The 16,506-nt window shown below is 37.2% G+C and overlaps 1 protein-coding gene across 16 annotated transcripts in view; it reads right to left on the bottom strand.

The window, feature by feature from the left end:
- Nucleotides 1-16,506, bottom strand: part of bru3 (CUGBP Elav-like family member bruno 3) — a 545,388-nt gene that overhangs the window by 40,006 nt on the left and 488,876 nt on the right. For all 16 annotated transcript variants that reach the window (XM_029317918.2, XM_085484319.1, XM_029317917.2 and 13 more), the window contains one exon: nucleotides 4,569-4,648. In XM_029317918.2, the coding sequence (XP_029173751.1) occupies nucleotides 4,569-4,648 (80 nt within the window). The remainder of the gene's footprint in view (nucleotides 1-4,568; nucleotides 4,649-16,506) is intronic.

Genomic DNA, 16,506 nt, shown 5'->3' with positions numbered 1-16,506 from the left:
TTTAAAGTTAGGTAAGTCGTTGCGAATTAAACTCGTGTAAGAAATAATTGCGAAAAAAGGAATCGATGCGTTAACGTGTGTATTTGTGATGAAAAAAAAGAGAAAAAATTGAAATGATTGTTCATATTGTGTACCTACATCATGTAGATTTCATAAGGTGTTACGATTTCACGCTTCCACTACGAGCCAGTATGTCGTCTGCAGGCCGACAGCGCGTCGTCGCGTATTACAGTATCAGATTGCAAATCAATATCTCATTTCGTAGGTATGAGCCGAGATGTTGCGTTCGTAATGCAGTTTCGTGACCGAGAGTGTCGACGTGTTCGAGTGGCTGAAAGCAGAGGGTACACACGCGAGATGACATACGTGTACGATCGTACATATATTCGGCATTTTTATGCGCGCACACATACGTACCTATATAGATCGATGCTTCTGTAAGTGTGCGAGCGAATAGATAGGACGAGGGAAAATTGGGAGGGGTTGTGATCTTGCGCCAGGTCAGAGGAAACTGGAACGAACATAGTCAAGCCGAATTACTCTTGGGGCTCCATAACATCGCGTCCTTCGCGATAACGATTGTTTTCTACGAAAGATTTATATTGATTGGCCAAACAGAGAGCGGATACATTTTTTTATCCGCTGCCTGTTATTGCCGTATTTTCAAAGCGAGGGTAAAATCAAAATACATTACATGTATCTTCACACAAACGTGTTATTAGATAAACTGTGAGATATCGAGCTGAGATATTGAATTACATTATTTTTTATGGCCGCGAACAAATTGAAGAAGACGAAACGCTGGTATTTAAAATTTTTACCCGTAAATCACGCTCGTATAATTCGCTGACGTTAAATTTGTTTGACGCAAACGGTGCCTCTCTTTCTCGTCATCGCTCCTCTCCTTCGTGCCGCGCAAAATTTCATAACGTCAGGATCTGCATAATTCGCCGCAATAATTAAGCCGCCCGCGTAGAACGCTATCACGTGCCTTTCGTATCTCTTCTGGGTCGAATAATTCAGGGTCGAAGGTCGGCATTTCGGCGAAAGCGTTAACACCGACACTCGCTGCCGCTTTCGCCTTCTCGCTTCTCAACCCCTCGGCCACGACTGTGAAATCTCGTAACATCGGCGTCGAGATTTGCATAATTCGTCGCGATAATTAAGCAATCTGCATATTACGGCCCGCGTGCGCTGTCAGTACCTCTTTCGTTAGGTAAATAGTCGCGGTCCTGAAGTGGCCTCCCTCCCCTCCTGTTCTTCGTCTTCCCATATTCGGCTATTAGATTAGGGCGTTGTAACGAGTAATATTCACGTAACCAACCCGCGTTTCCATCCCCGCGATTTCGCCCAGCGCACGTACGCGCGTTTCACGTACGACGTCAATCCCTTGTGTCGAATATCAAAAGTGACGCCATCTTCCCTTCCTAATAATCTCACACACAACATATACAAGAACATGAAATATGATGGATACTCTTCTTTAATAACAACACAAAAAGACGGTTTCATATGTTTCGTGTTTTGCGTCGCTCTCAAGACAATAAAAATATATATTACTGGATGTATGTAAAAATGATGAAAAACTAATATATTTTCTTGGCAAAATTGATTTCGACGTAACTAGTAATTTTATTCAATACTTTCACGACGTTTTTTCGACCATTTGGTCCTTATCAAGTGAGAATTCTATAACACAATATTACACAATAGTTTTTAACAATGTTGAAACATACAAGAACATATTTAAATGTTAAGTTATGACCACAAACACAAACATACCTATCAATTAAAATGAGATTAACGCAACATAAAACCGATCTTATTTAAATATGTTCTTGTATGTTTCAACATTGTTAAAAACTATTGTGTAATATTGTGTTATAGAATTCTCACTTGATAAGGACCACAATCAAATGGTCGAAACGTCGTGAAAGTATTGAATAAAATTGCTAATTACGTCGAAATCAATTTTGCCAAGTTTATTTTCACCACTAGCGTCCAATATTAATTTTGATTGATAATATATTTTCCTTGAATAAATCACTGCTAAATCATTTCTTTGATTTCGAACCGCATATTAAGCCTTTTAATATTGAACTATTTTCCTTTCTCTTTTATAAACAACCTATAATTAATAGAAATAATTAATTTCGAGTGCTATAAAATGATAGACAAGATAAAAGCAATATAGTTCCATATAAATCCTCAATTGTACATTATAGGTCTAATAATTGTCTGAAGTCAAGATAATAAAAATATATTACTGGATGTATGTAAAAATGATGAAAAACTAATATATTTTCCTTGAATAAATCACTGCTGAATCATTTCTTTGATTTCGAACCGCATATTAAGCCTTTTAATATTGAACTATTTTCTTTTCTCATTTATAAACAACCTATAATCAATAGAAACGATTAATTTCGAGTGCTATAAAATGATAGACAAGGTAAAAGCAATATAGTTCCATATGAAATCCTCAATTGTACATTATAGGTCTAATAATTGTCTGAAGTCAAGATAATAAAAATATATTACTGGATGTATGTAAAAATGATGAAAAGCTAATATATTTTCCTTGAATAAATCACTACTGAATCATTTCTTTGACTTCGAACCGCATATTAAGCCTTTTAATATTGAACTATTTTCTTTTCTCATTTATAAACAACCTATAATCAATAGAAACGATTAATTTCGAGTGCTATAAAATGATAGACAAGGTAAAAGCAATATAGTTCCATATAAATCCTCAATTGTACATTATAGGTCTAATAATTGTCTGAAGTCAAGATAATAAAAATATATTACTGGATGTATGTAAAAATGATGAAAAGCTAATATATTTTCCTTGAATAAATCACTGCTGAATCATTTCTTTGATTTCGAACCGCATATTAAGCCTTTTAATATTGAACTATTTTCCTTTCTCATTTATAAACAACCTATAATCAATAGAAACGATTAATTTCGAGTGCTATAAAATGACAGACCAGGTAAAAGCAATATAGTTCCATATGAATCCTCAATTGTACATTATAGGTCTAATAATTGTCTATAGTCAAGATAATAAAAATATATTACTGGATGTATGTAAAAATGATGAAAAGCTAATATATTTTCCTTGAATAAATCACTACTGAATCATTTCTTTGACTTCGAACCGCATATTAAGCCTTTTAATATTGAACTATTTTCTTTTCTCATTTATAAACAACCTATAATCAATAGAAACGATTAATTTCGAGTGCTATAAAATGATAGACAAGGTAAAAGCAATATAGTTCCATATAAATCCTCAATTGTACATTATAGGTCTAATAATTGTCTGAAGTCAAGATAATAAAAATATATTACTGGATGTATGTAAAAATGATGAAAAGCTAATATATTTTCCTTAAATAAATCACTACTGAATCATTTCTTTGATTTCGAACCGCATATTAAGCCTTTTAATATTGAACTATTTTCCTTTCTCTTTTATAAACAACCTATAATCAATAGAAACGATTAATTTCGAGTGCTATAAAATGACAGACAAGGTAAAAGCAATATAGTTCCATATAAATCCTCAATTGTACATTATAGGTCTAATAATTGTCTGAAGTCAAGATAATAAAAATATATTACTGGATGTATGTAAAAATGATGAAAAGCTAATATATTTTCCTTAAATAAATCACTACTGAATCATTTCTTTGATTTCGAACCGCATATTAAGCCTTTTAATATTGAACTATTTCCCTTTCTCTTTTATAAACAATCTATAATCAATAGAAACGATTAATTCCGAGTGCTATAAAATGATAGACAAGGTAAAAGCAATATAGTTCCATATAAATCCTCAATTGTACATTATAGGTCTAATAATTGTCTGAGATGCAAACTCCCTTAGGCGCGTCAATGCATGTCAGCCGTCGGTCGATAGGCAATAACGCCGACAAGGACGATCGGGGGGTCCGGCAAGCGGCTTTGCAAAGTTTCGCCAATCAGCAGGTGGAATCCTGGACGGAACTCACTGACAATTCAATTACAACTGGGAATTCCTGGTACGACCCTAAGCCGAGAAAGTTCGGCGGTTTGACGGAGACCGAGGGACGCCTCTCTCTCCGAGGGCTTGCGGAGCAGAGAGAAACGCTTCTCCAAGTGTTATGCAGATTTCTGTTTGGCCAGTCATTACTGGGGTGTTTGCAGGCACGACAGCCATTGCTACGGCTACCCTGGCCGATCTCCCAGTCAACCTCCTTCTCCTCCCTCCCGTTAACGGAAGACGCTTATCTACTGTCCGGCGCGCATCTCTATCCCTCGATATTCATATCAGCACCCCCGCAAGCCCCCTTCTCTCCTCGGTCAGGTGTAGCGCTTCTATGAATATTTACCCTCCTTTCCGTTAATATCGCGTACGTGACATTTTCCGAGCGTAAATACGCACCGGCGTCCGTGAACACGATGACTAGCGGTCATCGGCTGAAGAGGTGGATCGCGAGATAAAAAAATAACGAGCTTCGATCGAAGAGAGGAGGTCGATCGACGTATATGGAATATATTACACGTAATATACTCACCGGCATAGTTTGGCTACCGTGTAGAGAGTTTATCGCCGCCAGTGCTTCTTGGTGCGACGAGAGTTTCACAAATGCACAGCCTGAAACAAAGAGAGGAACAAGGGTCACTAAAGTCTAAAAATAGATCTCACGCATAACTAATATTACCATAGTTTTTCAAATATTTAATTATTCAAAAATATAGATATATATATACTATGCATGAAAGAATGGAATAAAAACTATCGCGAAATGAGAGATTAAATAGAACTCGTGGCGTTCGATATTCATTTGCTGGAAGAAGCGCTGTAAGTGACGACGGCTTTCCTTCCTTTGTCGGATAAATTTCTGTGGCACACACTCTGAATCCGGAAGGAAGCAAAAATATACTTTTATCTTTGTGAAAGAGAGAGAGGAAGATGCGCAAGAGCAAAAGAAGTTCCGTTTCCGCGAGGCCGTTCCCGCGACAATGATGGAACGATTAATCGCTCTCCTACCGCCTGCTGCCACGTGCGCTCATCGCCGGTAGTTAGATGGAGACACGGCGAAGACAAAGAGCTCGGGGGCCCTTTGAAAAATTGACGCGCCAGCGGAGCGCAACGTGCACTTTAATAAAAGATGTTTACCTCTCGCGCGGACAAGCGCTTCGTAATCCGGGACGACGCGATGCTGTGGCCGCGGTTTCGTGCAATAACTATTTGTATCGTCGCCAGAGAATGATACTCGACAATCATTGTCATCGTTTGCGCGTGTCGTATAAGCGGGATAATCCATTGGATCGTCGCATCCGGTTTATTGAAAAGGACTTGTTCGAAAATAAACTTCCCGACGCGGGAAGAAACTTGGAGGAGTTTCTCGCCTGCAGAGATTGTAGGGGCAACATCCGATAAACGACGAACGATTTTACGCCGCGGTATTGTTTTAGTTTTTTTTCCCCTTTTTTTTCAGAGAACATTGAATTTTATAGATAGAGAGCGCGCGAATTTGGGTTCAATCGGCGTCTCGAGTTTTTCACCTCGTAAAATATCAATCGATGGAAGCTGTAATCAAATTTAACGTAATCGTGTTACAGTCACAGTCGGTTGAAACACACTGCAGTTTAACTGCGCGAGAATTTCGTAACGCGGCAGAGCTTTTAAAAATGAGATTAACCTTTTCGAGGATCGAATATCGCTCAATATACTCGCCAATTTCTGTCGAGCGAGCGCCTCTTGAAAAATAAACGAAACTCGATTGCGATATGCTTCTGGGAGATGGGACGGATCAGGATTGAAGGGAATTAGGGCGAAAAGAGGGCGCGCCCATCCCCTTTATCTGCTGAAGTATGACACGATAACGTACCCTCTCTCTCGTCCCTTTCCTAAACTTTGGACCTTCCTCTGATCTCAGCACAGCCCTATCGTCTTCGACATTCAGTTTCGAAATCCCTTCCTTGCTTGGACGACAAGAAAATTGGAACAGGCGGACAATCTTAGGCTTTCGATCAATATATCAAGTTTCAAAACTTTTTATGACATTATTATACGAAAATGTTACACGCGAATGAATTATACGTCATGCTCGATAAATGCGAAAATGATGTATTAGCTATGTTATATCATTTACTAATTTTGCGTGATGGAACATGTCGGATATGATGTATTAGATGAAGCGAAATAAAGATAAGATAATCACATACAACTGTTCTAAAACGCTAAGTAATTGGAGCACAAAAAAAATGACAAAGCGGTTCTTCCCGCTTTGTTCCCGGCAGCTCATTAAGTGGCGTTGCTTGACGGCATTATACTCCTTGCCTCTCTAGCCCTTCCTGTCTGAAACACCTGGCGTCCATTGTAGCGATGATAATGTCGCCATGTCAACCTCATGCCGCTACATTAATCAGGCCTTTGAATCTCGAAAACTCGAATATTTAACCAGGATCGAGATCTCCACTAATGCGCGTGCACGCAAATACATACAATTGGCACAATCTCGTTTACAAATATACGTAATAAATTAATTCGATATCGGTAAATTCGATATTATTTCGCTTTTATCGTATTAATCCGCAGGATTTAAGCAAACAACATTTGCGATTATCATTATGCATCTCGCGAGGAAATTCGTGACAGGAAAATGAGCGAAATTTCTGGAGGACCATATCGAACGAAACGTACGAGATTTCGTTGCCAAATCCTGAAGACACATATATGTATACGGCCAATGGAAGAATTCGCCGGAGCTTTCAAAGCGTTCCTTTTCCGTCTTTCCCTTCTCAGCCTCTCGAAAACGATGCGCACTTGAGATTTTTCTTCGGCGCTTCTCGCATCGGCGGGATGCAAGCTCGCGCAAAAATAAAGGACTCGAATTTCACGAAACTTTGCTGTATCCTCGCAGTTGACATCGGATATGCGTATATGTATACGTATGTATGTACGAGAGGATCAATATGTCATGTTTCTGACTAGGAGATATCAAGAGAAAAAATATATAAAATATTTCACACAATATAATTATATGAATATAAAAATTGCGATCTAATATATAAAATGTTCTCTAAAATATATATTTTATAACATATATAGAACATATAAAAGTATTTAAAAATTTATTTCTTTTATTATGAAAACTGTAAACATATGTTAGATTATAAGAAAGTAGCACACATACATACATAGGATCGTTATTATTGAAGATAAAAATCACGAGATAACTCGAAAATATCGTATAATTAATCGATATATAGTTGACTTTGGGGTTCCAATTTAAATAAAGTTAGTTGGATAAATCTGCTGATTTAAGTTTGTAAAAAAAGAAACCGCGCAGGAATATGTAACAATAGCTATGACTATTCCGGCGGCTCCTTTCTGTCTCGGCTCGAAGACTATGTTTGCCGTTCTTCTTCCGCCTTCCTCATACGAATAACGTCCAACAACAAACAGTAGACAGACTGTTCGCTGAAAGACAGGCTCTTCGTTCACGGCGAACGAGTAAAGTTTCGTGGTCTTCCCCTGATTCTCTCTCTCTCTTTCACCCCCGGGCCGTTTCGTCCCGAATTCTTCTTCCCTGAATTTCAGCCGCCGCTCGCACGCTACCATCACGGTGGGTTTCGACCGATCGATAACGCCCGCGAGACTTTCCACTCATATATTTGATTGCTCGGCAAACATGCCTAAGTTTATCCCACGGCCATCGCCATCGTCGACTACTACTACTACTGCGAGTGATGCCACGACTACCCTTACGAGCTCATGTGCGCATATCAGTGTCCTGAAACGCTCAGACCATCGCGATCATCGCGAGCTTGTTCGTTCAGGGCGCTTCAAGTCGATCTTGTTAAGACTGCGATGTAATTCCATCTATCCCAAAGTATTCAATCTCGATGATGGAAGAGCGCGCAAATTAACAGTACATCTCGTCTATAAAATATCTTACTTTCTACAGTTTGACATATAAATAGTGAGCTTTGAAAAATTCGAGAACGACGTAGTAAAACTAAAATATTTATCACGCGACGTCGGTGATAACATCGAGCGCGAAGGGAAAGAGAGACAAAGCAACCTTCTATTCATATTCCCTTCTTTGTAATGGCTTATTCAATTATTCTTTAGCGTTGTAACTGTGTCGCGCCATTAACTTCGCTTTTACTATAAACGATTCGTGGCCTTATGATACAAGTGTGTTAACTCATTTGTCGAGCTGCCGCTCGATAGCGAGTCAAGGCAAGGCGAGGTGTAGCGCATTTAGCGATCGATCTTCTTCTTCACTCGTTTCCGCGAGTAAAACTTGGCGGAAGTTGTACGCTTCATTAATCAACAGTTGATAATTAAATCATGCTGCGAACTTGGGTACGAAAAAATGCCGGTACTCTTTCGTTTGAGTTCGCTATGATGTTAGCAGGCCTCATTAAAGAGTAATTATTTCGTTACGTTACGAAAGTGCAATGCCGCTAATCGATAGATCTTTTATCCAAGTGTGAGCGTTCCGAAAGAAGCGTCAGTGCAAAAATAGAATCATCGTGATCGATGGGCGACGAACATCTGTTACCGCGGCTGGTGAAAGAGGGCGATTTGAATATAGACCCGTCGATATACGCGCGCATCGTCTGTCAACCTTTGTGACTTGGTTGTAAGTCGCTAGTGAACATCTGTTTTTGTAACAGCTGAAGATGAGCAGCGCACATGGGGGCTTAACATTCTCGAAATTTAATTTCTTTTTTGCATAAGTAATAAAAGCGGACGATTGTGTGAATTTTTGCAGTCCCCTCGGATATAAAGAATGATATAATTATATATCTCACATGTCTCGTTTCTTTGTTACCATATATTACAGATAACGTAGCGTGTAACATGATGATAATAAGTACTTTGTAAATACACTTTTCTTTTACAAAATGACATAAAAGCTAACGTGAAATAAACGATAGTTAATATCATTATAAAATTATAAATGTCAACAGTTATTAGATTAATGCAAGTGAAGAAAGTTTATAGATAAAAAGATTTTAATCATTAATCATTAACATAATAGTTATTCAGGATTGTTATGGAAATATATGTATCAATATAAAAATGAAAAAGAAAAGTAATGTGAAAATAAAAAGTATAATGATGTCTTTCAATAACGTAGGTTTAATTGAGTTAATTTTTTTTAATTTTGAAACGACGCTTTCAACATGCTTTTATGAGTGAAAAATGTGAAATACTTTTTATCATTTGAGAGTACACATGAGAAAGAAAAATAATCCGGTTGAACTGAATAGATTCGTGTCACGAGTGTGAAGGAATACGAATAGTCTTGCCAACATGTAGTAAATGGGTGGAGTTCTGACTATTTCACTAATGGCATGGAGCATTGAAAGAAGGGACGTGCTAAAAAAGTTATTAACGACTTTGCGAAATGCCTGTTAGGGTGCGACTACGTGGAATAGGTCATGTGGGATTTAATATCGAGCGCAAACTCGGTAGCGTGAAGTTCCCGTATATATAACACATTACTTCATGACGCATTTGATCCATTCTATTCGCACGAAACGACACTTAACGAAATACATTTTTTCTCCTTTTTTTTACATTATTTTTAGACGCGAGCGCCAATTGATTATCTGTTCTATGTTCCTAGACGTGTTTAATAATTTTGTAGCAAAAGTTACAATTATGTTTTATTTAATTATAATTAATTTAGAATTTTGAAAAAAGATATCATTACGCATACAATTTTTATTACATCCATTAACAATATCGAGAAATGAATTATTACTTATACATTATACTGTGGTTATGAAAATGATTGTAAGTTTCGTAGAATAATCTGGCGGACTATTATCTATGATATATCAATTATGAAACATGTAAATTACCATCATGTAAATCACCATCGACAGCAAGAACAATCGAATTTATTTCATTAACGAAGCCACTAAATTCGGGAAATGGAGCACGAATTCTCGAATCGTAATTGCTATGGTTGCAGATTTCACAAAGTGGACGATGTCTATTGAGTCTTAAGTAGAACAAGCTGAAACAAGCGCGCCGTACGTATCTATCTACGTCCTACAACCGGGCATGCGAGAATCGGAACGAAAAAGAGTGAGCATTAAAAACGCTGACAAAGTTACTAAACACTCGTATGTGTCGGTCCTTTTTATAATCGCGAGATGGGATCACGGATAAAACGAGCCAAAGGGACAAAAAGACTATCACAAGTACAGAGAAAGCAGCAAACGTTTAGACTTTTAGACAGTACAAAACACAGATAATATAAAAAAATATTGATATATTCCAGACAATAAAGAACAGTGGAAAAAACGAAACAAATTATTTAAATAATTTTAATTGATTGTCTCTCATACAGCATATAAAATTAATAATATCAGAATAATTGATTAATATGGTTTATACAACATAATCTTTGCAAAAATATAGCAATGTACTTTTTATTTTTGATATTAATAAACAAGCTGTAGTTGACATTTCCAGAAAAAGAAAAATTTTGTTTAAAATATCAAGTTTTTAATACAAAAATATTATTCTAATATTATAAAATACAAAAATGGGTTAATGCAATATTATGATTTGATAGAATTTTGTCAGACAAACGCTATCATGGTAGTTGACATTTTATTCGGTCGCGTTATCTCTAACTCAATTTTTCGATGATATTTGCGATACCCTCGTCCGAGGCCCTGTAAATACTGCACAAGCTCCGAATCACGATGTAGGATACGTCCGGGACGGACGTATTCGAGGAGAAAAAAATAAGACTCGGCATGGGGAACGGAACGTGGGGAGAAATGTGTATTACGAGCTGGGACAGCAAGTGTAATGTGAGGACACATAATGCCATTATAATGCGGACACGACCGCGTTCCCGGAGGGATGCACGGAGAGCGGGAGCGCAGAGAAAGAAGACGGAAGACAAAGAGACACGGGCACGTACACGAACGTTACCGGGCGTGACACACCCGGAAAGCGCCGTTACCACGGTGTTATTACGGGGAGATAAATTTTCGACCGGAAAGTCCCTCGTCCTACATTCGAGAAATGTCGCGACTCAGTCAGCCGAGCCGCGCATAAAATTAGCTGTCTCTCTTCTCGACAAGAATTCGAAGAAAAATATGAATGTTTTTTCAACTTCCAAAATTTAAGATCGCGACATATGATTAATTTCTTCATGCTGTAGATTTTTTAAAATCATTATCATAACGAGGTAATATTATCTGTTTAAAAACATATATTCATTATTTTATATAATGTATTGGTATAAAAAGAATGTATTGACAAAGAATCGTTTATACTAATCACGTATAAAATAGTAGTAAAGTATGAGTTTACTATAAAAAACTATAATAAATTCGGATCGACTATAAAAAATTCAGATTATTCTCTCTATATTGATGTACGTTTTTAAAATTGTATCGAGATAACTTTTTATTCCAAAAGTATGTTATTTAACTCATAATATATATATATATATATATATATATATATATATATATATATATGTGTGTGTATGTATAAAATATATTGATTAAATATATGTATAATATATTGAGTAATATATTAAATATATATATATATATATATATATATATAATATATTGATTAAAATAATATACGGATTAGCAAAGATCCGCTTACACTAATCGTATTCGAGATAAAAGCAATACAAATTTAGCCTGCTGAATATATCTCAATTTTAAATTATGTAATAGAAATAATATTTTGAAAATACCGAAAAACCCGAAAGCCTTTCATATATATAAAGCTTGAAAAGTAAAAGTTACTGATTACTTAAAGCAATAAAATAATATCTCAAAAATAAAATAATACGCCGTGCGATGTATTTAAGACAAAAAGGTTACAAAAATATCATTCATATTTAATTGTCGCGTGGAAACTTTGAAACTTGTAAATATATGTGACCGTGTCCTTTTGGAACAAAATAAATAAATAAACAGCAGCGTTGTATCTATCGTACTCTTTTGCACTCTATCTTTGACGCTCTTTATCTCTTTTTATATAATATAAATTTGTTCCTTTCTATTAATTGCACCTTTCTATTTTCTATATTTTTCTGTATTCTATTTCTATATTCTATATTTTCCTACATTTATATTTTCTATATTCTATATGTTTCATACCTGTTAAAATAATGTAAGAAAAGAGGTTAGAGAAATTATGCTTAAAAAGATAGAAAACACAGCTCGAAAGAATAGATTTTGCTACAATGTGTGTCATGAAAAATCCATACGAACAAAAAAAAACAATTAACAATTACACGAATCATCGACACGATGAGAATAGCCTATTCATAAACGTTTGATATAATAATTGAAATAATGCTCTCATCAAATAAAATATCTCAATTAATATAAATACAGTACAAGTATCATACACACACATACGCATACATACGCACGCTAATTAATAAATAAAAATAATTACTCACACCACTGACGAGGTATTAGTGCTCACGCAAATGAATAACTCAAACGCCTTTAGGGTTAAGCAGGGAACACACATTTTTGCATAGGTGCATAAGCGGAACTATAAGAATCTTGATTGGTCTATAAATAAATGCATAAGAAATTTAATCAATCGAATTTCTTATGCATATGCTTATGCGCTTATGCAAAAGTGTTCCCCGCTTTACGTTCAAAACATCGTGATCGCGGTCGTACGCGCGAGTTATCGATATTGCCGCGCGAGATCGATCCATCGATCTCGCGCCACGAACGCTCTTGACGGCGCATGTGTCACAGCTCCGACTCGAGCCGCTGAAAGTTCGCGCGTGCGAATCTGCGGAAACGGATTGCGAGAATCATCGGGCGCTTTCGACGCGAAAATTTTTCGAGTTTTTTGGCGTTGTCGATCGAAGCTCGTAATTGTAAAAATATCATATCGATTACAACTATGATCGCGCCGCCATATTGTTATTGCTATTTCACTATCGCGCGTTCTACAGTCTCTGAACTTTTTCGTGAGTCGTCAAGTCGGAACTCGCTCAAAAATCTGATTCTTGGAAAATGAGGTATAATGCACATTTCTTGAATTTCGGCGACTTCTGAGTACGTCGCGGGGAAAGTCGCCACATTGTCGTTCGATAAGGCTCTCCGATAAGTAGACCTTGAAAAATACGGCGACGTGAAAACAGAACTTCGATTTTATTCGCGCATGAATAAACGCTCGTGTTTTACCGAAACGCGTCGAAATTAAATGTGATAGTTAAAATCCAGGCGTCGCAAACGCAAAAAGTAACGCGAGTGCAAAATGTTTCGGAGCTACTACGAGGACAGTTTGCAGAGGTTGATATCAGATATCGAGTATCAGGTGTTCGTTTATTGCATATTGCGGATTTTCGAAGTTTGAATTTTGCGGAACGTATGTAAATTAAATAAAGTATCATATATGCGCGAATGTATATATATGACGAGGAAAATCGTATGTTGAACTTATATGAGAAGAGAATTATTTGAAATGCGAGAGAGCAGTAGGATTTTTTATTCGTTTATTTGCATAATTTATTCATTGATTTTTTGAAAAAAATTGTAATAAAAAAATTCTGATCACATTTTTTAATTATAGACTATATTGTAATGACCATAATAATATTGACATTTTCTATGAATGTTTCAATCAAGCAATGAATAAAATATTTTGATTATTATTTTAGCTCTCTGTGATTATATCTATTATTTATTAACATGATTACTGATGGTTCAGTAATTACAATTATTGATTGCTAGTTTGATTGTTCAATAATCGTATTAAAGAATGATGCGATGTATATCCTGAATCGTATTATATCGTATATGATAATAATAATAAGCCTAGTAAGAATAATGCGCCAAATTTGCAAATAATATCGAATATTGATGACATTTATATCATACATAAAACACGATTAACTCGAAGATGACGCGGAATAAGAAAATAAATCAATGTGTTTTCAAGATTTAAATTCAATTGGCATGCTAATAAAAATTATTAAGTGTATTTGCATGACTGATAGGCGCATGAATAAATATTTTCATTATATTTACTTTCATTTGCGCGCACAAATTCGTCCCGTATTGCTTAGAAACTTTTCGCAAGATTTCTGTAAGAGCACAAGATTTTATTACAAATCTCTTGTTCTCATCATTTTATCCTCATCATTAAATATTTGCATTCGCATTATATTTACTTCTATTTGCGCGCACAAATTCAGATGTATCGATTAGAAACTTTTCGCAAGATTTCTGTAAGAGCACAAGATTTTATCACAAATCTCTTGTTCTCATCATTTTATCCTCATCAGTCTCCATGCTCTTATTAAGTAGCGACGTAAAGTGACGAGAGCGCAGGAGACCTCCGCGACGCTCTTTACGACCGTTTCGTAATTGACGAGGCCTATATAACCCGGCTGCACCGGATCTCTCTTCCCGCGATCTAGATTCATCTAGATTATAGTGCAAAACTACTCTCTCGCTCGGCGCGTATTTACCCGGCATTAAATTACACAGACGGTCGCGCGCGTTGACGAGGGTCGAGCTCGCCCCGCACGGACGCTTTACCGGTTTACTTTCATCACATCCAATATTGATCACGTTCAGCGTGCGCGGCTTTATTTATGCAACGCGGCGCGCATTGTTGCACGGCCGGTTACGGAAATCGTGTCCCGCTTTGATCAGCAGTGTTGCATTTACGTCGGATTTTGTCGCAGCTTTTTCCTCGCCCTCTCTCGCTCGCTAGTCTACGTATGTATATCTAGCCGGCGATCTTTCCGCGTATCCAATTCGATATATTCACATATCTCGATCGTTTCCTTCCGTGCGCAGAGTCGAAGCACACAACATTTGAATAATCGAAATCTTCTTTTATTTTAATTTTCATTTAATTATAATTTAAAATTGGCAAGATACGCACGAAGTCGTGATTTCAATAACGTGAGATATTTGAATTCTATGAAAATATTTATATTATAATAAATCATTGTTGAGAAAAAATATAAATCATATTGTTGAGAAAAGTCTCGCTTGACAGTGAAACAAATTTATTTAGACGCAGATAATGTGTAAGTCCGAGCTCGCGTTCAAGTATATTTTCAGTGATGCAAGTGAGAGCATTGCACTGTATATCGAGTCTCGATATATATAAGAACCGCGTTGGTCAGCGATTACGTTGGATTTTGTCCGAGTTTTTCCCTCTCTCACCCCGGCGCATCGTCGCATCTGGTATCCACAGGGCGAGTTGTTCTTTCCCACCTGCGCCAGATGTCTTTCGGAATTTCTTAAAAGACAATGTAAAAGAAATACAAATAAACGTACGTACTACACGCGTCATGCAAAGGGATCTGCAGTATTCGCGAGAAAATTCCGGGCACGTACAACACTTCCGTTTCGCTCGACGGACGTCTCTCGAGAGCGAACATTTACCCATGCAAATTTTTAGTTATGGCAGGAGCATGCGAAGGGACGCGCTTTCAGTGTTCGATAATCCCTACTTCGCCGTTAAATAAACAATTTCCCTCCACATCGTGCGCTTTGGCGGCGAAAATGCGCCCGGGAAAAAAGGGGGTAAGCGCATGTGGAGTTCTCGATAACGTGCTACACTCTTCTATAAAAAGAAAGTATGCATATAACGTCGTGGTTATATCCGCGCAAGATTCCTTTTATACATGGCATAAATTTTAATCCTCCCGATACTCTCTAGCGAATTATGCAATTGCGGTGAAACGTCGATAATTGCAGCCGCGATTATTATAGGATTATTATCGGTTTATTGTTGCATTTAATTAAGGAATGATATAGAAATTAGAAGTGCTTGATTCGAGAGAGCAGATTTTCTTTTTTCTTTTTTATTATTATTATTATTTACGAGGACGAAATATAAGAGAGACAGTGCGATTGAAAGATAATTAACTCGTGACAGTCTGATAATTAGAATGTCTTATTCTTATTTATGAAATATTTTAAGCGAACCAAAAGAATATTCAAGGTGCGCGTTTATCTCCATCGAGATCATCTCGTTTTCAATATTCCGTGGGATATTTCCGCTTTATCGTTAGCTGTCTGTATGTAGTATCGACACGGCCGTTAGAATCCTCGATTCCGCGGCCTTAAGGGACTTAGGAAGGACTACCGGTGAAGGGGTTAACGCACGATTTTCGCGATATTGCGCGTTCGTTACGGCGTGCGGCGCAATTCGCCCTGGGGTAATTCCGATAATACCAGCAATCATCCTGTCACCGAGTTAAGCCCTTGTAAGCTCCCGCTGCCTTTCCGGTATAGCAACTCCGGTAGGAACGAGGACGAAGAGGCAGGGCAGGTATAGGAAAAGGTTGGCGACTTCCCATGGGGAATCTATTCGTTTTCCTCGTCGGAGGACGTCGCCCTTCCTCGCGTTCCCGGATCTCTCTTTCCCGTACCGTTTCTACGTGTATTTAGGATCGAATGTGGGAAGGGAGACGTTTCTACGGATGAGGACAAACCGAACGT

This window comes from Nylanderia fulva, unplaced genomic scaffold, assembly GCF_048542155.1.
Source record: "Nylanderia fulva isolate GAGA-0341 unplaced genomic scaffold, ASM4854215v1 Scaffold3, whole genome shotgun sequence".
Taxonomy (NCBI): Eukaryota; Metazoa; Arthropoda; class Insecta; order Hymenoptera; family Formicidae; genus Nylanderia; species Nylanderia fulva.
The sequence above is the reverse complement of the archived record's forward strand: the minus strand, read 5'-3'. Positions and strand labels throughout refer to the sequence as shown.